The sequence below is a fragment of the Phyllopteryx taeniolatus genome, chromosome 12, assembly GCF_024500385.1.
Source record: "Phyllopteryx taeniolatus isolate TA_2022b chromosome 12, UOR_Ptae_1.2, whole genome shotgun sequence".
In the NCBI taxonomy this organism is placed as follows: domain Eukaryota; kingdom Metazoa; phylum Chordata; class Actinopteri; order Syngnathiformes; family Syngnathidae; genus Phyllopteryx; species Phyllopteryx taeniolatus.
This window is the reverse complement of record NC_084513.1, coordinates 23,139,953-23,164,477: the sequence shown is the minus strand read 5'-3', so window position 1 is coordinate 23,164,477 and position 24,525 is coordinate 23,139,953. Positions and strand designations below refer to the sequence as shown.

The 24,525-nt window shown below is 43.9% G+C and overlaps 1 protein-coding gene across 2 annotated transcripts; it reads left to right on the top strand.

Moving 5' to 3' along the window:
- itgbl1 (integrin, beta-like 1) lies at positions 1 to 24,460 on the top strand. 2 transcript variants are annotated; one of them, XM_061792252.1, is made up of 11 exons: positions 2 to 345; positions 2,272 to 2,474; positions 8,794 to 8,940; positions 10,633 to 10,755; positions 10,927 to 11,067; positions 12,999 to 13,139; positions 14,324 to 14,470; positions 20,501 to 20,617; positions 21,675 to 21,821; positions 23,596 to 23,709; positions 23,927 to 24,460. In XM_061792252.1, the coding sequence occupies exons 1-11, from the start codon at positions 263 to 265 to the stop codon at positions 24,013 to 24,015; spliced, it is 1,452 nt and encodes a 483-aa protein (XP_061648236.1). In that variant the 5' UTR covers positions 2 to 262; the 3' UTR covers positions 24,016 to 24,460. The 2 variants fall into 2 exon arrangements, with proteins under 2 accessions (XP_061648238.1, XP_061648236.1); XM_061792254.1 differs by lacking the exon at positions 8,794 to 8,940 and having other exon boundaries at positions 1 to 345.
- The last annotated feature ends 65 nt before the right edge of the window (positions 24,461 to 24,525 follow it).

Genomic DNA, 24,525 nt, shown 5'->3' with positions numbered 1-24,525 from the left:
TTACATTCTTAAACTGGTGAGTGAACTTTGCAGTTTGGCAGTTTTCCCCCCGTGGAACTCTTGGCCAGGACTGCGCCTGAGAGTCACAACTAATGAAAGGCACTCGCAAGAGAAGCGATCGGGCCAGCCTGCTGCTTTTTCTCTCCACCTTGCGGATTCTCTGCCCTCCTTTTTTCTTCTTCTTCCTGCAACTGTCAGCGAAGGGAGAGTGGGAAAATTCCTTCGAGCTACTTTAACTCCGGGTTGACTGTGGGATCCAAACATGCACACTGAAGTTTGGGCGCAGCCCTTGCTAGTGCCGCTGATTCTAATTCTGCTCTCGAGTGCATTGCTACAGACTGTGAGGTGAGTTTCTTCATGTACTGCGCATAAATAAGTTTTTCATGTTTATATTGGGCTGAACTGTGGGGAAAGGAGGTGCAGAATTTGCTGACAAAGACAACGCAACATACAGTGCAGAAGAGCCGAAGAGGCTGCAAAGATGCTGTCTGCATTTGGACTTGAAACGCTTTCAGATGTAGTGCAGCAGTTTGTCGGCTCCGTCACTTGGATTTTGATTTCAAGCCGCACGGATGACTTTGATCAAGAACATCCGGTTCAATTTAGACGTACGCATCCACAACCATACTTAATATCTGTTCCGTTGCATTCTGTAGCAAGTAATTAAAATTTGATTGCAATTAGTGTGAATGAACTTAGATTGTATTTTACATCCAATTAAAATAAGAAGAAAAATACGACATGTTGTGGATTTTTCATTTGATTTTATTCCAATGGTTTCAGATCAACAAATACAATGTACTGTACTTGTTGAATACTGAGTCATGCTACGTATTTTGGGTCGTGTGTTATTGATATTTGTGTCATGCGTGCTGCCACTCTTCACGTTGGTCAAATCGGTCCAATGGCCGCTGACGGACACTTCATTAGGCACACCTGCCATCGAGGGACAATGAATGGAACACGGATTTCGCCTTCGATAATGGTCACTTTTGAGAGGCATTGTTTTAACAATATGATTGTGATTGCAATTTGGTTTCCAGTAGCATGTAATTGAAAGATTGTTTGTAAAGTTGTTCCTAATGTTGTGGCCGCCTCCATGCTGAATGGAAAGTTTCCTGATTTGAGACCAAACTTGATATTTTGCTTCATCGAGGTGTATTGTTGTTCAATACTGCTGCCTTTATTGGCAAAGCCACACACGCAAGCAGCTTTTTAATGGATTTCACCACTTTTTTTGTTTTGTTAAACAAGCATAACAATGTGAGAGCTACAGTGGGTGTGACTCATTGATTAATGGAGGTCACGCACTGCTAAAAACAAAAGTTAAGCGGATGGAGGTGTCGTCCTGGCAACTGAAGGAGAACAAAGACTGGTAATTACGACGTTGGATGCACGTGACATTCAAAGGCGAGCAACTGGAGGAGAAAGTCATCTTAAATCATCAGTCGACGGCTAGTTTGCCCGGAATATTCATTTTGCATCTTAAAGAGACATTTTGGACAACTGTATACTTTTGTTGTGGCAACAGCTTTTCTGTTCTACTCCACAAACGTCCACAAAGCATGCTCGGTTGAGTTCTGTGTGGAAGAACTTGAGACCTGGCTCACAGGCAGTGTAGTGGTTCACATATCTGACTTGTGCTGCTGGAGCGCCATAAAATCCCATGACCTCTGCTCGTGGTCCCTGGCAGCGTAGTGGTTCACATTGCTGACTTTTGCACCCGGTGGGCCATAAAATCCCATGACCTCAGCTCGTGGTCACTGGCAGTGTAGTGGTTCACATTGCTGACTTGTGCAGCTGGTGTGGGATACTGTCAATTGTCATGACCGCAACCTTTGGTAATATAGCAGTCCACATAGTTCACTTTTTTTCCAGCTGCTGTGGGCAGGATTTGCATGACCTCAATCCTTTGTTGCTGGTAGTGTAGTGGTTCGCATAAGTGTTTTGCATGCTCCCGATAGGGTTAAAGGATCTCAGCCTTGGGTCACTAGCAGTGTAGTGTTTCACATAACTGACTTGTAGTGCTGGTGTGGAATAGATTCCCATGACCTCAACCTCTGGTCATTGGCAATGTAGCTGACATTCATATAGCTGGCACGGGCTGGAGTCCAGCGGACCTCAGCACTAAGTCAGTGGCAGTGGCGTGGCCCACAACGCTGACTTTCTTTGCTCTCTCTCTCTCTCTCTCTCTCTCTCTCTCTCTCTCTCTCTCTCTCTCTCTCTCTCTCTCTCTCTCTCTCTCTCTCTCTCTTTTTTTTTTTTAATCAGCCAGGCGACTGGCGTGTGTCGACTGTCTGCCGAGTCGTCGCTGCGTCGGTGCCGGACGCCCGATGGCAACATCTGCAGCGCGAGGGGCAAGTGCGACTGCGGCGTGTGCGTGTGCCAGGCGTCCGATCCAGGAAAATTCTATGGGCCTCGCTGCCAGTGCCATGACTGGGTCTGTGCCACACACAATGAAAAAAATTGTAATGGTGCGTACACAAAGCGGGTGCTATGACGTATGCAACACAAGCAGACGATTCACAAAAGGTGTCAAAAAAACAAATAAAAGATATAGCAACACTTTTTGCACACATACAGCAGTCTACAGTGCGTACTTCAATAATATATGGACGCAGCTCCACATACAGTACTACACAAAAGTCTTGTTTTAGCAGTACGTACTGCAATGACCATGCTGCATATAATCATTTGTTTTTGTTAGAATTCAAACTACAAAAAAAATATACATGTAGTGCCGTATGTCTGTTCCATTGTTCCATTTGTTAGTTAGCAGGATGCTCATTGGTCGTAACTTTGCTTGTCAGTGACATGTAGTGATAGGCAGAACAATTAAATGCTCTTCTGCTTGATGGCAGAATCTACAATTAACCTGTTTATCGAACTGTCGCCTTTCATACAACAGAATAATTCCACTAATCAGATTTCACATGAAATAATTTAGGAGTAAATTGAGAAGCTAATCATTATTTTGGTTGGTGCGTCATGAGATTTGTTTGTGTAAAATATGCACCGTACTTGTTTCGCGTTTCAAAATTTGAATTGACGCGCAGGTGTAAGGACCAATCAAAATCGGGATGTTGTATCACATGAGCTTTCCCAACAAAAATGTCCTTTCTGGGTACACGTGAGCTTCAGCTGGCCACCACCTTACAAATAAAGTAGATATAGTACTACAGAAGAGAAATAAATAAATAAACATATATATTGTGTGTTACAATAATACGCAAGTATATTTATAATTACATATGTACTTGTTGATGAAAAAGCAAAGCGTGAAGAATCCTTTGTCACAGAAATAGCCAGTTGCAGTTATTGAAGCGGGCGATATCCACACATTTATTTCTTTATTTCTTCCTTGACATTCACGCCATGTTGTTTATGGTTCAATCATTTTTTTTTTTTTTAAAAAGGGTACGTTGTTTCCCGATAGTAATACCTGGGGTCGCAGTTTTTCTGTAGTAGTGCATAATTATATGTGAGCGGGTCCATTTTTCCTGCGGTTGTCCAGTTCACTTTCGGCCGTGTCGCTAAGTGCGCGGCGGGCCTCGGACAACGGGAATGGACTTTTTAGGATTCGGGGTTAGGGGCAACAGTTTGATCGCGATTCATACAGCAAAATCAAAATCAGAAAATACATTGCTCTAACAAATGGGAGAAAAGTGTTCACGGTCTACTTTCTCCTTCCTGGTTCATGGCGATAGATGTAACGGGTTACAAATAGATGGGAAGGATTAGCATTCGCGCTGCCAAACAATAGAAAGGAAACAATCAGTTCCGTGCTGAAAACGGAACTGCGGCAGAGTGCTCGCACTTGTCCGCTTCGAAGAGGTGCACCTATTGCAGTGACCTTTGACCAGGCTTTCTCAGACAGTCACTGGTTGGCGTTTAGTTGTTTAGGCCTGTATGTTTGTTCAAGGTGGAATGGGCGACAAGCTGCAGTTTTGCTAAGAGCATCCGGTGTACGGTAATGGAGTTCTGAAAAGAGGCGGTTTGCACGTGACGGCTCGGCGACTGATTTATTTGGGCAGACGAGACGGGCTGCTGCGACGAGCTCATTACGCTCCAGCGGTCCCGACTTTTCGGCCCCCGATAATGGGCTTCCGCTCAGCCTGCGCCGCGTGGCGTCTGAGCAGGGATGGCGTTTCACACCTTGACGCACACTAACACGCCGACATGCGAAGGATCTGGCGACAGCGCACCCGCCCGACCACATTCAAGTGCACAGAAGAGCAGCAGAACGAATATTCGAAGCATACCGAACGGAGCAGAGCCAGCCTCCTTATATTTCTTTCCCCTATAAAGTATGTGCTGCATTTCCCTTTTTAGAAATTGAGATACTCTTTTACATTCAACTTGTTCTGTTTTTCCATGACGCAAAGTCACTAAGTTGAGTTCTTTTCTTCAGTGTGTTGAGTGGAGCGTACTTTCAAAGGCAGCGCTTTTGTTCCTGTCCTTGCTTTCAGTCTCAACTCCATACTATCCTGTTTCTTTAGACTTGCACCAAGTGCTTGGGGGCGTTTTTTTTTTTTTTTTTTTTTGTTATACAGTAAAAGCAGACACGGAGGGGGTGTTGTATACTGTATGGCATTCCTTCTCACCCAGAAGGAGCCACGTTCTTTTAAGGGAGGATTAGAGATGAAGAAATGGCATTTTATTCCCAGAAAAAAAAAAAAGTCACATGATGTTGTTACAGAAGTTCAGCCATAATCCTCTTTTCACCATTTTTTCATTGTATTTATGTGTGCATGCGTGTGTTTCCCTTCCTTTTTTGTCTTCAATGAGAGCTCACCCTTGGGAAATGTTCATTTGTCACCAGTCAGAATGTTTGTTGGTGTCTTTTCATTTCATCTGAGGGGCAAAAAGACAATCCCCAGAATGGCGACAAGCGGAAGAGAAATTGGATGGATGGATGGATGGATGGATTTATAAATACAGTAAACATAGTGTGAAATAAATAAGTCTGAGTCCAAACAATTTCAGAGATCTTTTTAACAACAGGTTTTTTGCTCAGGTGTGCCATACATTCCATCTCGACATCCTTGACTGGTAGTAGAAGAGCAGAAAACCTCCGACTATAAACAATAGGGCTTTAATTTGGGCTGGGATTTGGATTCAATTCAAATGAACATTTAAGGCATACATACATGTTTTCTGTTGGATTTTTTGCAATACTTATTCAAAAAGAACTCTACAATGGGTTTTAAGTGCAGATAATGCGGAAGGAGAAGAAGAAGAAGAAGAAGGAGGAGCAGGAAACAAACACAGGAAGTTGGGTGAAGTAAGAGGATGCTGGCAACACCATCACGTTGCCTTTACATTTTATTATTGACAGTGGTTAACCTTTTTTTTTACACGTATAAGCGTTAAGGAAAGACAACGCAAATGTATTTATTTCGAGCATTTCATTCACGAGTTAACTCGACGTGCTTTACACGATGGAAAAAGCATTTCAAAACCAAGTACAGAAAAATAAAAGACAACCCACTAAAATGACCAAAATTGCAATGCGCAAAAATGCTCAATCGACAAAAAAAGAATCCTTTTCAACGTGGACTGAAAACCATCGACACTGTTAAGAATGTTGCAAAGTGAGATGCGTTTCGGTACGCCTTTGTCATTTAAGTTAACACAAGTTCTCTTGTTTGTACATCTTAATGTTATCTTGAGTTCACTTTTTTTTTTTTGGACACTTGCTTATACATAATGTAAACGTAGTTGATATGATGTGACAGTTTGACCCTGTTTTTCAACTTAAGTGAACAATTTTGGTCAAAATCCGACTAAATTCTCTTGACAACAGACTCTAGCAGAGCAACATGATGCTGGCGTTGACCAACATCTGCTCACCAAATGTCCACAAATCTCTTGTCGTCTTCTTTCCTTTGTTTTTCTCCTCCTCTTTTTCCTCATCTTCACATCTCTTTAGAATTTGAGCAGTTTGGTGGCCAGTCATTGTAAGGAAATTGTTTACAATATCGTCTCGATAACTAACGGAGCAACTTGGGCTATTGAACATCTTTTTGTAATAACTTGTAGTGATGTGGCTCAACGTGGCACTGCCTTCAAAAAAAAGAAATGAAAAAAATCTCCCCCTTCTCCCTCCTTCTCGCTCAATAGCCACGTGAAGTCTGTTCCCCTCCTTTCCCAACTTTGAATCACCATGCTGAGGAGAGAAATTTTCCTCTACTGTGTTTGGAATACATTTAATATATGTATTTTTTTCTTACTCAAACATTTAGCATGCACTGGGAAGTCAAATCAATCATGATCAAACTTAACCCAAAACAATCTAATGAACAATTACCCCTTTTATGATGCCTTTGACGGAAATAACACAAAAGCGTTACAAAACTACAGCTAGAATAGAGTGCACACTAAAAATGTAGAGTCAGCCTGTTCCACTCCAGTCCTGTAAGTGGCAGTATGCACACAGCACTCGCGCATTTGCTAAGGCGTTAGCTTCTGGTAAACGGGTAGTGACAACAATGCCAGCGTCAAACTCCTCAAGGTTCACTCACGATCTGCTGGAATTACTTAAGGTTATCGTGGATGGACTTTTAGCTATGACGTTTTGAAACTTAATAAGCCAAAAGGAGAGCGCTTCGTTTTGAGGGTGGCGTGTACAAATATGGGTGTCTGCTGGTGACTTTTTATTTGTATTTATTTTTTTTTAGTACCCCGTCAACATGAGATGAGTTCCTCTCGCGCTTTAGCACCCACAAGGAGACGGGGAGAGCGACAATTAGTCACAGAAATGTGTGATCCAGCAAATTAAGCGGATATGTAATATCCACAGTGCAGAATTATGCAAAACGGTTGGTTTTTCACAGCAGTTGGGTCAGTTAGCTGTCGAGGTGTGTCACACAAGTGAAGAAGAAACCTCTTAGGTTTTGGTGAGGTTCAAGGATCGGAACTGAAATGGAAGAGTCCACGCCACAAGAATCACAACGGAAGCGCCCCTTCTGTCTGTTTGCCATCTTCCCTGAACCAGGAAGTTGCCCTACTAATGAACAATCCCACTTCCACATTTCAAGACATGCGCAAGAACTATGGTGGCTCTTAAGGGGGGGGAAATAAAAGCAGTGACACGCACACAAGCAAACTTTCATGTTGCTATTGAGCCGCTCGAGGGCTCGAACTTTCATTTGTCCGATTCCCGAAGGTGTACGCGGCGATAATGAGGATAGATGAGCGACGAGTCCGCTAATGACTGATGGACAGCCCTTGAAAAGGACACCGCATTTACATGATGAATGAATCGGGTGGATGATTGAGTGTGACGCGCGGGGCCCCTCGTCGCCAAATGCAACATTTGTAATCCGCTGCCTCCTCGCCATCACAACAGTCTACCTGTTTTTTCTTTTCTTTTCTTTATTGCATTGTATTCGATATAATAGTGAAACAGTGGACGAAAGACTAAATCCAATTCCTCTCAAATTGTGGACTTGCGTTTTTCAGTCTACTTTCTGGTTCTGTGGCTTTAGCCCCCCCCTAAAATATTCATAAGCCTTGACATTGAAAAGAAATGTTTCAATTAAACACATTGAATTCTTAAATGTGTTCCAATGTATCTTGAATTCACAATGTTGTGCAACTGCTGACTTGATTGTGATTACGTTGTTAACCCCTCTGTCAGTTTTGAGGCGCACCGTATTAAAAGGCGCAGCCTCAGTTGCGGGGGCTATTTCTGTATTTAACACATAATACATAAGGCGCAGCGTATTATTTTGGTAAAACATATGCTAGCTTAAAACATACGGTAGCTAAAACATATGTTAGCATGCATGCTAGCGTATGTTTTTAAAAAGACAGCGGGAGCAAAACTGAGTGCGGTTGTACTTTATTGAAGTATTTAACAATGTGCTCACGTTATTTTTTTGATCAATCCTCATCCACAAATCCATCAAAGTCCTCATCTTCTGTATCCAAAATGAACAGCAGCTGGGCAAGTTCTCCATCACACACGCCGGGTTCCCTCTCGGCATTGTCGGAGTCAGTTAATGATTAGTTGCTAAAAACATTGAAGTTTATCAGTTTGAACATGAAATATATTGTCTTTGTAGTGTATTCAATTGAATATAGGTTGAACATGATTTGCAATTCATTGTATTCTGATTTTATTTATGTTTAACACAACGTCTCAACTTCATTGGAATTGAGGTTGTATATTAAAAAAACAAGTGCCTGCGTGGCTTTTCTCCGGGCACTCCGGTTTCCTCCCACATCCCAAAAACATGCATGGTAGGTTCATTGACGACTCTAAATTGCCCGTAGGTGTGAATGTGAGTGCGAAGGGTTGTTTGTTTGTTTGTACCCTGCAATTGGCTGGCAACCAGTTGAGGGTGTACCCCGCCTCCTGCCCGATGATAGCTGGGACGGGCTCCAGCACACCCGCGACCCGCGTGAGGAGAAGCGGCTCAAAAAATGGATGGATGGACTGGAATAACACTACAAATCTAACGGTGACTTTTTACACTTTTAAAATCTGTCCAAAAACGTTCAAATGCAATTTCTCAGTCGTCATTAGCCGTGGGCTCGGCCCCCACATCCGTCCATAAAACCTCGTGACGCCGTCACCAAGTAACAGAAATCAGCAAAATAAAACCTCTTCAGTTCGCTCTTGGCAGAGGTAATAAAATGTACATGCTAATTATGTGCGCCCCCTCAACGTTTTTATGAAAACCCACAATAAGACACCCCACGTAGGGTGGGCTTCGCGGTCCGTTTTTTTAAGCACAGCGTCTTGGCGTGAATAAACAGCATGCAGCGTGCGGTGTTTCCCTCCAGATCACGGCTACTGCGACTGCGGGAAGTGCGAGTGTGACGACGGCTGGTTCGGAGAGGCCTGCCAATTCCAAGAGGAGTGCAACCTTTCGGCTAAGAAGAGCAGGGAGCAGTGCAGAAACCCGCAGGGCGTCTTGTGCTCCAACAGAGGCACGCACTTACTCACTTTAACCATAAAGGAGTCATTCATGTTTGTTTTGGAATAAGCTGGAATGTTAAGGTGGCAAAGTTCAAGCCGCAACTGATCGCTGTGTTTATCCTCAAACGACTCGCCGGACAAACATTGTTAATTGCATTCTTAATGGAATATTGATTTTCCATTTTTATTAACGAAACAGCAGGCAACAATTTAGTAGACGAAAGGTAATGCCCTAATTAGTAGAAAATGGACCACATTTGGGATGAATTGAAAAAGATTTATAATGATCGCATTGAATGTCAAGAAAATAGTAAGCTAACTTACTACCTGGGCGGAAACGTAGTATTTGGGGGTAAATATAAAGTGCCGTATGTTCACGACCGTAGGGCGCACCGTATTAAAAGGTGCAGTCTCAGTTACGGGGTCTATTTCTGTATTTAACACATACATAAGGCGCACCGTATTATTGGGCGCAGGCATGGTAAAACATACGCTAGCTTAAAACATACGATAGCATGCATGCACGCTAAAACAATGTTTTCAAAAAGGCGGCGGGAGCAAAACTGAGTTCGGTTGTACTTTATTGAAGTATTTAACAATGTACTCACGTTAATTTTGGATCAATCCTCATCCACAAATCCATCAAAGTCCTCATCTTCTGTATCCGAGATGAACAGCTGGCCAAGTTCTCCAACAAACACGCCGGGTTCCCTCTCGTCATTGTCGGAGTCGGTCTCGTTGCCGGGGGGCTGTTCAGCTATGATGCCGGCTTTCGCGAAAGCTCGCACAACAGTCAAAGCAGATAGCTTAGCCCAGGCATCCACAATCCATTCACATATGGTGGCGTAACTCGCCCGGCGTTGCCTTCCAGTCTTAGTAAAGCTGTGTTCGCCATCTGTCATCCATCGCTCCCACGCCAGCTTTACCTTGTAATCCGCCGGAAGTTGCTGCGCCACGGTAGTCCTTGCCCGGATGGATAAATGGCGCCGTTCCATAAAACGAAAGCACCAAGACGTACCTCCTAGAAAATGTTCCATTTTCATTTCTTCTGCCAGCGTTATTGCCCTCAGTCGAATGGTGACTGCGGAGACGCTTCTCCCGGCTGTTCTTTGCTCATTAATCCATTGCTCGAGTTGGTTCGAGCCACCTCGCCTTGTTTCCGCGGAAACTCAGCTTCGTCTTCTTGACTCGGCGAAGCTCGTTTTCCTGCTTCCTCCACTTGCGAACCGTGGATTCGTTGATCTTGAATTCTCGATTCCCATGTTCCTCCGCGTAACTGCTAGCTTCCAGTTTAAACTGTGCTTCGTAAGCGTGTCTCTTCGTAGGTGCCATTTACAGATTTTGGAACTCGGTGGACTCATAAGGCGTGCCGCACCATAAGGCACCCCGTCCATTTTGGAGAAAATTTAAGACTAATAAGTGCCCCTTATGGCCGTGAAAATACGGTAATTGATGCAATATGTCCACTATGTTTGCGTTGGTGAACATAGTCAAATACTGACACATTTTGGATATTGGTTACAAAAGATATATCTATCTTTTTAATGAGACAGTTTTGAGGAAATTTTGTCGAAAAATATAGCCTTTATGGCCCAAAAAGTGTTTCCCATACATAATGCAGTGCGACTGCTAAATGTATTGTGCATACATTCAAATGAGCATTTTGATATGGAATGTATTTATTTATTTTTTTGGGTGTAAAGGGACTTGCCACTGTGGCAGCTGCATGTGCAACAACAAGGACAACAAGAGCCTGGTGACGGGACGCTTCTGCGAGTGCGACGACAGCGAGTGTCTGGACGAGGACACCGGTGACGTTTGCGGAGGTCTGTGTCAAAGCTCCCACCTGAACAAAGATTCGAACAATGTCAAAGAAGTATGAGAGTAAAGTCGTTATTCCGAGATAAAAAGTCAAGCTCATCTGAAGTGTCTTGAAAAATATCGAAATTTGAGGAGTGACCTGATGAGGTTGCTGCGTGTTGTTGTTGTGCTTCCAGGCCACGGCCAGTGTTACTGTGGCAACTGTTACTGTGCTGCTGGTTGGCATGGCGACAAATGTGAATTCCAGTGCGACATCAGCCCGTGGGAGAGCAAGCGCAGATGCTCATCGCCAGACGGCAAAATCTGCAGCAACCGAGGTCTGTTCTACCGCTTTCGGGGATTGGAGTGGATTGTAGTATTCGTTTTTTTCATTCATTTCGTCAATTTCAGACGATACATTTGATGAAAATGCATTTACAACAGACTTCAATTAACATGGTTCTTAATGGGAACAGGCAACATATAACAAATAGCAATCAAATAACAGAATAAAAGAAAATAGTATTTTTGACTCCGTTTACTTTACAGTAGTGAAGTAAGCACACTGTTGCAATCATTCTGGAATTCAAATGTCTTTTTTAGTTTGTTCGGTCTTTTTTTGCAGATTGTGCATTGTTACAATTGCCCCTCTAATAAAAAGGACTTATGCCTGTCTTATGGAAATATGAAACTCATGACAGTAAAAAAAAAAATATATATGTATATATATATATTTTAAATGAATGTTACCGGTTTTCATAAATCAATTTTAAAAAGCAGCACATTGAAAATAAGCATATGCTGAATTTTGAAAGTCGTTGAGCAATAGATGTCCTCTCCCCATTTACTGACTGTGGTATAAAAACAAATGTACATGTATGGTTTTATAAAAATGAAAATAGCTAAATGAAGTAAATTTTACCCATAAAAGAGTACTCACAAAGGGCTTTACATGGTTAAAATATAGACGCATAAACATTTTGCGACAAATTCTAAAATTAACATGAACTGGAGCCGGTATAAAAATGACAGAACGGGAATGATGTGGCCGAACCAATGGGATCGAGACAAAAGCCTTGCGGCGGTGTTCTGAGCTAATTGGAGACGGTCTCGGCAAGTTTTGTTGAAACAGGTGAAGAGACAATTGCAATATGAGAGTTATGCGTTTAGAACAAAAAAGAATAATCATGAAATGATGTATTAAAAAGAACAACGCATGTCTTGACAGTGCACTCAAGGTCCGTTGGTGAAAAATCTGCCATTCCTTAAGTAATCCATTGCGATTCCAGCAGCTGATTTTCTTTGAAAAATGAATTTTGGAGGACTACTGCACTGTATTTAGACAGAGCCCTTTTGCACATCTCCCATTTCTGCTTAAGTGAACAAGCGACTGCGTTCAAGGAGAAGTTGGCGGCCATGATGTTGCAGTGGAGAGCGAGGGCAAAGGCCGGACAGAACGGGACAACGAGGAGATGACAAGATTTAGATTTTAGATTTGTGCTGAACAAAGTTTGGAATTTTCTATGGTTGCTTCAAGCCCTTTTGTGGAAAAATCTACGGACGAGGAAAGGGGTGGAAAATGTCCAGGAAATGTTCATAGGCAAGGTGGGCAACTTTGGAAATAGTCATTTTGATTATTTTAAAATACAACAAACACTCAAATCATGCACAATATGAATTTGAAAATAAATTCACTGCAAAATGCTGAATGAACCCAAAAAATTCAACATCTCTGCGCACAAAATAGTTTCCCCTATTGTACTAGCAAAATTAAAATGCAAATTAGGTCAGGATAATAATAATAATAATTAAAAAAAATACAAATAACCTGAAAGCGCAGATTAGAAGGAGAATTTTGAATGCTAGAAACTAATAATAAATAACACATTCGCCACGACTCATTCTTGGAGGCGACAATATCGAACAGTTTTCTTCAGTAAGGCCACGGATAGGGAATATCTTGCTTCTCCCGATCTGTTGCGTCATCAAGGCTATTGCAACCTGGCTCACGTTTCTCCGTGTCACTGCTGTCCCTATTTCTCCACCCTATAAACCAAGCTTAACTTCCTCTCACGATTTACATCCTCTTTACTTCATGTGGTCATCCGCGGAGCTTGAAAAAAGTAGCATCAGCATAAATTATTTCCAAGCGAGCAGGTTTGGCCATCCCACCCAAGAGGATTTGGTTTGCTCCTCCATGCAGATCTAAAAACAAATTCAACCTCAGTGGAACTGCAATCAAAATGTTTTGTGTGTGTGCACACGTTAGGCACATGTGTGTGCGGGGAGTGCAGCTGTTATGACGTGGATCCGTCCGGCGACTGGGGCGATATTCACGGCGACACCTGCGAGTGCGACGAAAGGAACTGCCACGCCACCTACGACCGATACACTGATGACTTCTGCTCAGGTGAACACTGTTTATATAGTGTATGTGTATATATATATATATATATATATATATAAATCCTTCTACCTATGTATTGTGCCTTTTTACAATGCATGATTTTGCTTCTACCCATATGATCAAAACATGAATGGTATTTGGTTAGATTTTTCAAATAATTATTCAGAAGTTAAGCACTTTATTTGAACATGTAATACTTTCTTTTTATTTGCTTGCTCATATTTTGAAATTTACAGCCCTACTTTTATTTAGTAAGTGAGAAAACACACAGTTGTGGTCATATGTTTGATTACCCAGGCAGAATTTGTAAGATGGGAACAATTCTTTAAAGAAAACGTGACGAGCCAGGCGAAACACATTCATTTTATTTGAATGGGATTTAAATTAAACTGTCAAGCATTTTAGAAAACATTATCATCAAACAAAACATAACCATTAAGAAATTAATGATGATTGGTGTTCAGTCATCAGTCGTTTTTTTAAAAAACAATATTTCACAAATTCTGCCAGGGTATGTAAACTTATGAGCACAACAGTACATATATGCAGTCATACGTACCCCTGTCAAATTGGAATGAAAGTGTAGGCTACACCTTATTTATAACCACTAAGTGGCGGTGGCATATTAGAACGAAAGTGTACACCTTTCTCATAACCTCTAGGTGGCGGAGGCATATTGGAATGAAAGTGTACAACTTTTTCATAACCACCAGATGGCGGCATATATTTATAAAACGGGGAAGATTGTTTTTATTTTCCCTATACCAATGTATAATATGCGTCATTGACTTTTGACATTTTTTTAGGGGGAAAATTATACACGATTATGCGCATTATACACGAGAAATTACGGTAGGTGTGCCGAACAGTGAGTACGCGGGGGTCCACTGTAATCACATATTTAGGTCTCTGGAGTCTCTGCCTGCCACGTGGGAAACTACACAACCAAGTCCTTTTTGTGTTTGTAAGACGTTTGGGGGATTTTGGCCCCGGTTTGATGTCACAGTGGCGCTCATTTAAAATACCACCCCCATCACCACCAAGTTTCAGTTCAGATTTACAAAGTCAAAGCCAAATGGTAAAAAGAGCTGCAGTGTTGTTGGCTGCACAGATTAGCGTTACCGGCGCTGTCTTGCGCCAACCGGTGCCCGACGCGGCGTTTGATGCGGCTCCCCTGCTGCCTCCAGGTCACGGCCAGTGTCACTGCGGCAGGTGCGACTGCAAGGACGGCTGGACCGGAAGGAAGTGCGAGCATCCGCTCTCTTGCTCCGTGTCTCTGGATAGCAGCCTGAAGAAGTGCCGGGGAACGTCCAGACTGCCCTGTTTCGGACGAGGTACGCCCGCTTTCTTCACTCTTGTGCTCCCGTTGGCATGGTTACCCTCCGCACTCACCTCCCTCCGTAGAAGTGGGTCGTTTGTAGTGGTTCTTCGCGATGGATCCAAGCGCAGCAAACATATTCGTGGAATACTGCTCTGGCAGCGTCAATCAAAACTGAGCATTACCAGCGGAATCTTTGAAACAATCTTTCTGTTGGACCTCAAGGACCACATGAGGAGCCCCTGGGCCGGTTTTTAAGAACAGTTATGGGACATTGTGGTTTCCTAGGAATGTTGCAGTAGTGATCAACCAAAGATGTAAACGCCTCGTAATTTCATATTTACATGGGTAGAATTTTATTAGCCAGATTACTGGGCGGAGAAAACCCACGCAGGCACGGGGAGAACATGTAAACTCCACACAGGTAGGGTTGGGCATTGAACACCGGACCTCAGAACTGTGAGGCAGACGCTCTAACCAGTCGTCCACCGTGCTGCCGGATCTTACCTTTTCTTATAAAATGCTTCTACTGGTTCCAGACAATGGTTGTGCCCAGTTAAGCCGCCCCTTAACATAACATAACGAAACATGAGAGATTAACATGTGGCAGCAGAGTTAATTAACTCCAACATCTGCAGCTTTCAAATAGAACAATAAAGCTATCGTGTTCCTATTTAAAATTTGCAGTACGGCAACCGCTCGTTATCACGGGGCTCACATTGCAGAAAACCCTCGCAGTAAATGAAAACCGTGTCGTGACGACAGAATTATTTCTTATCTACATTTATAACTTTGATATATGCAATTCAATGTCCATATGTGATACTTTAGAGAGGTGAAGGTATTCCATTTGTCCACTTGAGATCGCCATCTACACAATCTACACAAGCACATGCTTATTAAAGCCAGTTGTTCTCTGCTTGAGTGATGTGAACAACAGCTCGTGCGGGCATGATGAGAACAGGCAATTTCCTGCCTTCAGCATTGGCACCGTTCCTCACACTCAATGTAGTCATCTTAAAGCATGATGGGTACCCAGAATTCACTATTGTACTGCAGTTGTAGAAAATCAAGCTGAATGTTGCTCTTGACTGGTCTTTGTTCCTGTCTGTTGTTATAAGTTTGCGCGTTAGCAATTCGCTGGGCTAATGTTGCTATTTGTGAAGTTACTTGATGAAACTCTGACTGTGGCTTGTGTTTTAAACAGTGGCTTTCCAGTCATATTCTTTGTATCCTCAAGCAATTTGGTGACTTGGTGACCAAATTTTTGAGTTGCTTTTACGGCTCAGAAAGAAGAACTGATCATATGTGAGTTATTGCTGCCACATTAAAATCAAATACTGTAGCTCATTATGTTCGCTGTATCACAAATGTGTAGGTGAGCAACTGCACGACACTGGCCTATAAAAAAAAAAAATCGAATCTGTAATAAGAGAACTGCGATACTGCAAAGGATAACTGAGCATCACTGTTCATTCATTGGCTGCTCACATCTTTTTCATATTGAATTATCTGCAACATGCGACTTAAAACTGATTTTGTTGCAATCGCAGTGGCCTTAACTACAAAAACTGAGGGGAATTCGGAAGGCAGCGTGTCGGAGGCTTGAATGGCGCGTGCAGATGGTGGCTTGAGCGGAGTGAAAGCTCTGAAATGTGAACCGGCAGCTGGAAGGCTTTTTTATTCTTCTCCCTGAAACACAAAAGGCGAGCACCTTCTTTCCAGCGTTTGGTATTTCCTCAAGGAAATACCTGCTTTCATCATCGGGATTCCTTGCCGAGCGTGGTGCTAATGCGTGTCTGGCATTTGCTGTGTAGAGAAAGGTCAGATTTAAAGGGGATCCTTGCAGTTTATATTGTGAGGCCATGCGCAATAACTGTGAGGCAGACTCTGAGTGACATTTTCGATGTGATTTCCTTCCACACCTCGCCTCTGACAGTATGTGTCATCCCGATGACTTCTCACTTCACTGGTCACTACACTCACTTTGAAAGAACGCTGAAGGTCACTGACTAACGACTCTTGGGCTGGTTTCAAATAATTAGCACAATGCACAGGAGACGTATCCTGAACCCGTATTTAAACACCGGCGTGTAGCGTGGTAAAACCTGTATCTTGACCATGACATGGACGAGCCGGGCTCGGATGGTTCGGGGCAAATTCTCCCACTTCTGACACCATTTTTTCCGCATACATCTTTGTAGTAGTACTGTCAACCATATTTAAACACAGATCTTTTGGGTGGAAAGACCTGTACCCTGAACATGACACCAAAAAGTCCGGCACAGGCAGCTCATGACACAGCATCCCTTTTCTGACACCAAATGCCATAGAACTTGGAGGAGTCGTACCATCACCTTGCACTGAACCGACGTCTGTTGTTTGGAAAACCTGGACTCTGACTGGGATGGAATCACAGCTAAGCATCCCACATCTAAAACCATACAGCACAGAACATTGAAGCGTACTACCAACTACCTGTATTTGATGGCAGGTCTGTTGGGTTGAAAAACTTGGACCATTGACAGTGATTCCAAAGAACCAGGATCGTTGGTGGGCCCTAAACGCGGGCATGCCACAGACGTCCTCACAGGTAACCGTCCCACTTGTGACACAAGTTGCAGAACTGTGCGGGGTGGTACCGTGAACCCACTTCTATTGGGTAGAAAAACACATACTCCATCAGCTTGGCACTTGACAATTTGGAACACAGCTTCTGGATGCCTTCTATTGGGGTAGGGCCACAGTTCGTGGAGCGAGACACTACTTTGTTGATTGTAGTCAATTGTTCCTCTGATGCAACAATGAGAACAAACTGCCTATTTTTTTTTTAAATTAAGAGCCACATAAAGAAGAAAGCACAGCAAAAGCTACATGACCTCCATTGTTGATCACCGTGTGGCCGCCTTCTAGTTTTCATTGGCGCCTTGTACTGTGACTAATCCTTCAATCTTTACGTCATCATGGGAATCCTTCAAATGCTGTCCTTTTTCCTCACCTCTCGTTCTCCAAGGTGCGCCATGGTGCCCGCAGACTCAGCTTGTGTCGCCACGCTCTCAAAAAATAGCAAAATTGAATTTGCTGCGCCGTCAACCAGCCTCTGTTTGCGCCGTGCATCTGCAGGGTTACCCATGAAAACGCAGCCGAAATTGTCTCTTGACAAGCGTTCTCTCTTTTCACTAGCAGAAAGTGTGACCTCACACACACACAGACACCACACACTCCAGGTGTGAATAGTTTGACAGGCGCATATAACCGATAAGGCAAGGGTGTTATGACATCAGTGGTTGCCAGGGTAACTGACTTCCTTGCACAGATGGTGCCATGAGCCATGTGTGTGCGTGTGCATGTATCTGTGTGTGTGTGTGTGCGTGTACTTTACATAACTCAAAAATGTTTATCGACTTTCACAGTGAAAACTTTGAACATCAAATAAAGTTTCAGAAACATATGTCAGTAAATTTTATAGTACAATAATTCTTTTTCGTTTGATGCTCGCATATAGCATCGGTGCTAAGTCTAGTGCCCCCGTAAATATAAATATGCACATTATGCTAGCTGTCTCCTATTGTACGCTCTGTTGCTCCTTTATTGGGTACACTTGGTCAACTACTAAACTACTGAATGTCAAGTCAACCAATCACGCAACATTATCGACTGTGGCGATTTCAGAATGACCTTAGAATCAAGCCTTGTCTTGGCTTTGACGCGGCTGGAATGGGAATCATTTTCGGTCACATCTGTCGATTTGATGTTGTTCAAAACAAATGATTAAAGACGAATGTACTGGTTGTCTTTTTTTTTCGTTGAAATGAAGTTAGATGAAAAGTCGAAATGCTTTCATGCTTTATGCTTTTTAAAGTCTTTTAACACTTGTGTGACCATGAGGTTAAAAAATAGGATTTGCTTTCACCATTGAATTTCAGGCAATAAATATTAATAGCTGCCAACTTCCATCAGTCCATTTTCTCGAGTGCATGCTGTCCTCATCTGGGAGCCAATTCCAGCTGACTTTGGAGAGGCGGGGTGACTCCCTGGATTGGTCGGTTTACGCAATTTGATTGATTTTTTTTGGAACATTTCTGCACACACTAAAGGACAATCAGACAAGCACAGAAGAGTATGAGATGATGGGGCATTACAGAAAATATTAACAAATAAACCAACAATATAAGACAAAACAAAAAAGAACAGGGTCATGGTGGATGGAGTTCATGCCAAAGGCTGTGGGGCTGGCACATTGAGTGCTGCTAAATTTGGGGGGGGAAACTCTTTTAGAACTGGATGAGGTAGTCGGTGGGGGAAATCCCCGAACCCCTTGGTGGACACCAGCAGTGAGGGATGCCGGCAAGCTGAAGAAGGTGTCCTATCGGGCCTTTTTGGCCTGTGGGACTGCTGAGGCAGCTGACGGGTACCGCCTGGCCAAGCACCAATGCAGCTTTGGTGGTCGCTGAAGCAAAAAGTCGGGTATGGGAGGAGTTCTGTGAAGCCATGGAGAAAGACTTCCGGACCGCTTTGAGGAAATTCTAGTCCACCATCCGGAGTCTCAGGAGGGGGAAGCAGTGCACCACTAATGCTGCGTATAGTGGGGATGGGGCGCCGCTGACCTCGACTCGGGACGTTGTGAGTCGGTGGGGAGAATACTTCGTAGACCTCCTCATTTCCACCGACATGCCTTCCCATGAGGAAGCAGAGTCTGGGTTCTCTGAGGCGGGCTCTCCTATCGCTGGGTTTGAGGTCACCGAGGTGGTTAAAAAGCTCCAGCTCTACACCCTCGGCAGGGTCCTCGAGGGTGCATGGGAGTTCGCCCAACCAGTTTACATGTGTTTTGTGGACTTGGAGAAGGCGTTCGACCGTGTCCCTCAGGGAGTCCTGTAGGGAGTGCTTTGTGAGTATGGGGTACCAAACCACCTGATACGGGCTGTTCAGTCCCTGTACGACCGGTGTCAGAGTTTGGTCCGCATTGCTGGCAGTAAGTCGGACTCGTTTCCGGTGAGGGTGGGACTCCTTTGTCACCGATTCTGTTCATAACTTTTATGAACAGAAGTTTCAGGCGCAGCCGAGGCGTAGAGGGGGTCCGGTTTGGTGGCCTCAGTATTGCATCTCTGCTTTTTGCAGATGATGTGGTTCTGTTGGCTTCATCAAGCCGCGATCACCAACTTTGCAGGGTATCCGGGCTCTCGCTGAGGGAGCGGGTGAGAAGCTCGCTCATCCGGGAGGATCTCAGAGTAGAGCCGGTGCTCCTCCACATCGAGAGGAGCCAAATGAGGTGGCTGGGGCATCTGATTACTGATTGCATCTGACTACGTCTCTCGGCTGGCCCGGGAACGCCTCGGGACCCCCCCTGGAAGAGCTGGAGGAAGTGGCTGGGGAGAGGGAAGTCTGGGGGTCCCTGCTAAAGCTACTGCCCACATGACCCGACCTCGGATAAGCGGTAGAAAATGGATGGATGGATGGATGGATGGATGGATGGATGGAGAACTGGATGAACCGCGCGGAGTATTGTTTGGAGGGATCATCTCTCGATAAACTGCACGTAATTGTTGTTATTATGGGCGACAGTGTAGTTTGTGCTCAAGACCGCACTACACGAGATCATGACACCAGAACTCCCGAGACCAAGACAAGATCGAGACTTTTGGGAGTCGAGAGCCAGTCAAGACCAAGACTGAGGCAAGCCGAGAAAGTGACAAGACCAAGACCATAAAAATCCATTTTGAAAAGCACGACAAAGTTGAACAGTTAAAAAGCATTGTCTCTTGATTTTTTTAATTTTATTTTAAATACATCTGAGAGCCAAAAACACGGTGTCTGCAACTCTTTCAACATGCAAAAATCTCAAATCAGATTTTTTTTTAAAACTAAATTCTTTAAAGTCCAAACCACAGTATTACCTTGCAGAACCTTTCATCCGACATGACCTTGCTTTTATATTGACTCGTTCTTTGCCAGTCGGCTACAGTGTAAGTGCAAAGTGCAAATAGCTTGAGACACAAAAGAGAACGCGATGTGAAAACACCATCTCGTGTCTGCGAGTCTTTTGTAGGTCAGTGCCAGTGCGGGCAGTGTACTTGTCACCCACCTGGGGACAGTCGAGTTCACGGCAAGAACTGCGAGTGCGACGACCGGCAGTGCGAGGACCTCTCCGGGGAAGTGTGCGGAGGTGAGCGCGCACACACGTATATACACGCGCAAAACACAAAAGACTGCAGAGAGATGAAAAGACTCAAGAGCCACGAGTAGGTGTTGTAGCTTTTTGTGTGGCGCCAGCACGCTAATCGCACACTATTTCAATTTAACGTGATGGATGGATGAATATGGGCAAATATAATTAGGCACACCCACTTCTGCTTATTGAAAAAAATCGATTTTTTCTTTAAATTTTACATCAAGGACACAAAAAGGCCCGTAATCACATAAACACCCATATATGAGATAAAAATAATATTGTACAGAAAAGTATATGCTGATGAGTTATGTAGAGGAGGAGTGTCACTCAGCTTCAGGAGGTTTTTGCTTGAATCCTTCATGAAAGATTCCGTCACTTAACACCGTTGTTTGTTCTTTGGTAACAAAAGTCTGACATAGTTAAACAACCCAACCTGCAAGATGTACGTATATGTGCGGTGCGGCGCGTACGCTGTACTCTGTGCGAGGCGGGAGCTAATTGAACAAAGACGCTGCTGCCGTGCGGCGACGGGCCTCGCTGCAAATTGCGACAGATTGCCGCTTTGCATTTTGGAACGTCACGTGTGGTGCGCACACGAGCGCTCACACGGCGGCAGCCACAAAAGTGTCGAAGACAAGACTGACGTGCGGCATATGCGTGTCACATTCACCAAACTACCTCAATTGACCGTGGAGGTAAAAATGCTGTTTTCAAGTCCGCTTCTCTTACTTTGTCCAGTTCGGTTGTATTTAGAATCATTTTAGCCGGTCGACGAATCGGTTCGAGCCCCAGTCAGGGCGGAGACGAGGGAACCAAATCTCTTATGTCGTCCATTTCTTGTTTTATGTTCATTGTCACACTTTTGCTCGTTGCCATCATTAGTAGCATTACAATCAACTCACTGAGCTGAAGTCTAATGTATTGCGATTGCAGAAATATTTGTGAGTATTGCCGTCAAATTGTGAATTTCAAATGTTGCGGATTGTCTCCTGGCCACGCCTCATATTTTGTCTCCTGTAAAGCAAAAGGCCCATCCTCCCTCCGTCGCCAGGTCACGGATACTGCTCGTGCGGGCGCTGCATCTGCCAGGAGGGTTGGTTCGGCAAGCTGTGCCGCTTCCCCAGATCATGTGACTTAAGTGACGCCCAGAGCAAGGAGCAATGCGAGACCGCCGATGGAGTCGTCTGCAGTGGCAAAGGTAAATGATATGTTTGGTTTTTTTAAACAATAATAAGGGAGGGACCGTCAACCTATTCAAAACAAGGAGGGTGCGTCAACAATTGCAAAATTAGGCAGGAGTGTTAACAATTACGACTTTGACAACGAAAACAAAAACGACAAAATAACGCGTGAGTGTCAACAACGGCGAGATAACGAGGCGGTGTCAAAAACGACGAAATAACACGTGAGCGTCAATAGCGAGATAATGAGGCGATGTCAAAAACGCCAAAATAACGCACAAGCGTCAACAATAACGAGATAACGAGGGGTTGTCAAAAACAACAAAAATAACACGTGAGCGTCAACAACTGCGAGAAAACAAAAGCGATGTCGAAAACGGCGAACTAACGCGAGCGTCAATAGCGAGGCGATGTCAAAAACGACAAAATAACGCGTGAGCGTCAACAACTGCGAGATAAGGAGGCGATGTCAAAAACGACAAAATAACGCGAGCATCAATAGCGAAGCGATGTCAAAAACGACAAAATAACGCGTGAGCGTCAACAACTGCGAGATAAGGAGGCGATGTCAAAAACGACAAAATAACGCGAGCATCAATAGCGAAGCGATGTCAAAAACGACAACATAACGCGTGAGCGTCAACAACTGCGAGATAAGGAGGCGATGTCAAAAACGACAAAATAACGCGAGCATCAATAGCGAAGCGATGTCAAAAACGACAAAATAACGCGTGAGCGTCAACAACTGCGAGATAAGGAGGCGATGTCAAAAACGACAAAATAACGCGAGCATCAATAGCGAAGCGATGTCAAAAACGACAAAATAACGCGTGAGCGTCAACAACTGCGAGATAAGGAGGCGATGTCAAAAACGACAAAATAACGCGAGCATCAATAGCGAAGCGATGTCAAAAACGACAAAATAACGCGTGAGCGTCAACAACTGCGAGATAAGGAGGCGATGTCAAAAACGACAAAATAACGCGAGCATCAATAGCGAAGCGATGTCAAAAACGACAAAATAACGCGTGAGCGTCAACAACTGCGAGATAAGGAGGCGATGTCAAAAACGACAAAATAACGCGAGCATCAATAGCGAAGCGATGTCAAAAACGACAAAATAACGCGTGAGCGTCAACAACTGCGAGATAAGGAGGCGATGTCAAAAACGACAAAATAACGCGAGCATCAATAGTGAAGCGATGTCAAAAACGACAAAATAACGCGTGAGCGTCAACAACTGCGAGATAAGGAGGCGATGTCAAAAACGACAAAATAACGCGAGCATCAATAGCGAAGCGATGTCAAAAACGACAAAATAACGCGTGAGCGTCAACAACTGCGAGATAAGGAGGCGATGTCAAAAACGACAAAATAACACGTGAGCGTCAACAACTGCGAGATAACGAGGCGATGCCAGAAAACAACAAAATAACACGTGAGCGTTAACAATAGCAAGATAACGAGGCGAAGCCTAAAATGACCAAATAACGCGTAAACATCAACAATAGTGCGCTAATGAGGCCATGTCAAAAATGACAAAATAATGCGCGAGCGTCAACAACGGCGAGATAACGAGGCCGTCAAAAACAACAAAATAACACAAGAGCGTCAACAACTGCAAGATAATGAGGCGATGGCAAACGCGACAAAATAACGCGCGAGTGTTAACTACAGCAAAATGACTCCTCGGGAGCGTCAACAGCGGTGCAATCAGGAGAGAGCATTCGCAACGGCAAACTCAGGACGGAAGTGAACTGCTTGTCAAAGGTTTTGTCATCAATGTTGCAGGTTCCTGTCACTGTGGCCAGTGCATCTGTTCCAGCAAAGACTGGTGGGTTTCCGGAGAGTTCTGCGAGTGTGACGACAGAGTGTGTGACAAACACGATGACCTCGTGTGCACAGGTACGCCGGACGAACACAAACTGCGTATTTCTGAGTAAGGGAAAGCCCTCAAAACCGTGATTTAAACGACAATGAAGAAAACGGTTCTATTTGTTTTCTTTCGCCACGAGACTTGCAGCAGCCCGAGTGAGGCTCCCGGAGAGTTTCATGGTGTGAAAAGTGTACCTGGTTCAAAGGGCCTCGTCATTCCCAACTTTCTCTTTTGACCTCCTCGCAGGGAACGGACTGTGCAACTGCGGCACCTGCGAGTGCTGGGACGGCTGGACCGGCAACGCTTGCGAAATCTGGGTCGGGGCCGAGTACTGACACCGCGATGACCACCATGAAGAAGCAAAACAATTGGACTTGGTTTTATGTCTTGTATTGTACTGGTTACAAGCTTTTGTTTGCAAAATTGGGTTTACACCAAACTTCTGATACATAAACATTTATTTGTGTTTTTTAATAAGGTACCTATAACAGCTTATATGCAAAATCGGATGCAAGTCGACAAATTCACATGAACGAGGCAATAGAGGCAGACACTTTGCGTTGTTTGAGCTTTTTTATTTCTTTTTTCTTTTTTTTTAAATAATAAAACATTAACTGTGCCGCATGACACGACATTTGCATGGAAAACAATGCGAATAAGACCTTAACATACATAGATGGTTACAAATTTGGTAACATGACATAACTCCAAATGGGCATACTTGCAATGGTATATAGTGTTATATATTTGTTTTTAAAAAATAAATCATTTCAATAGTGACTTTTCCTTGAACCTTCCCCAAAAGAACAAGACTCAGACATTCAGGTATTGATATTCCTCATAGA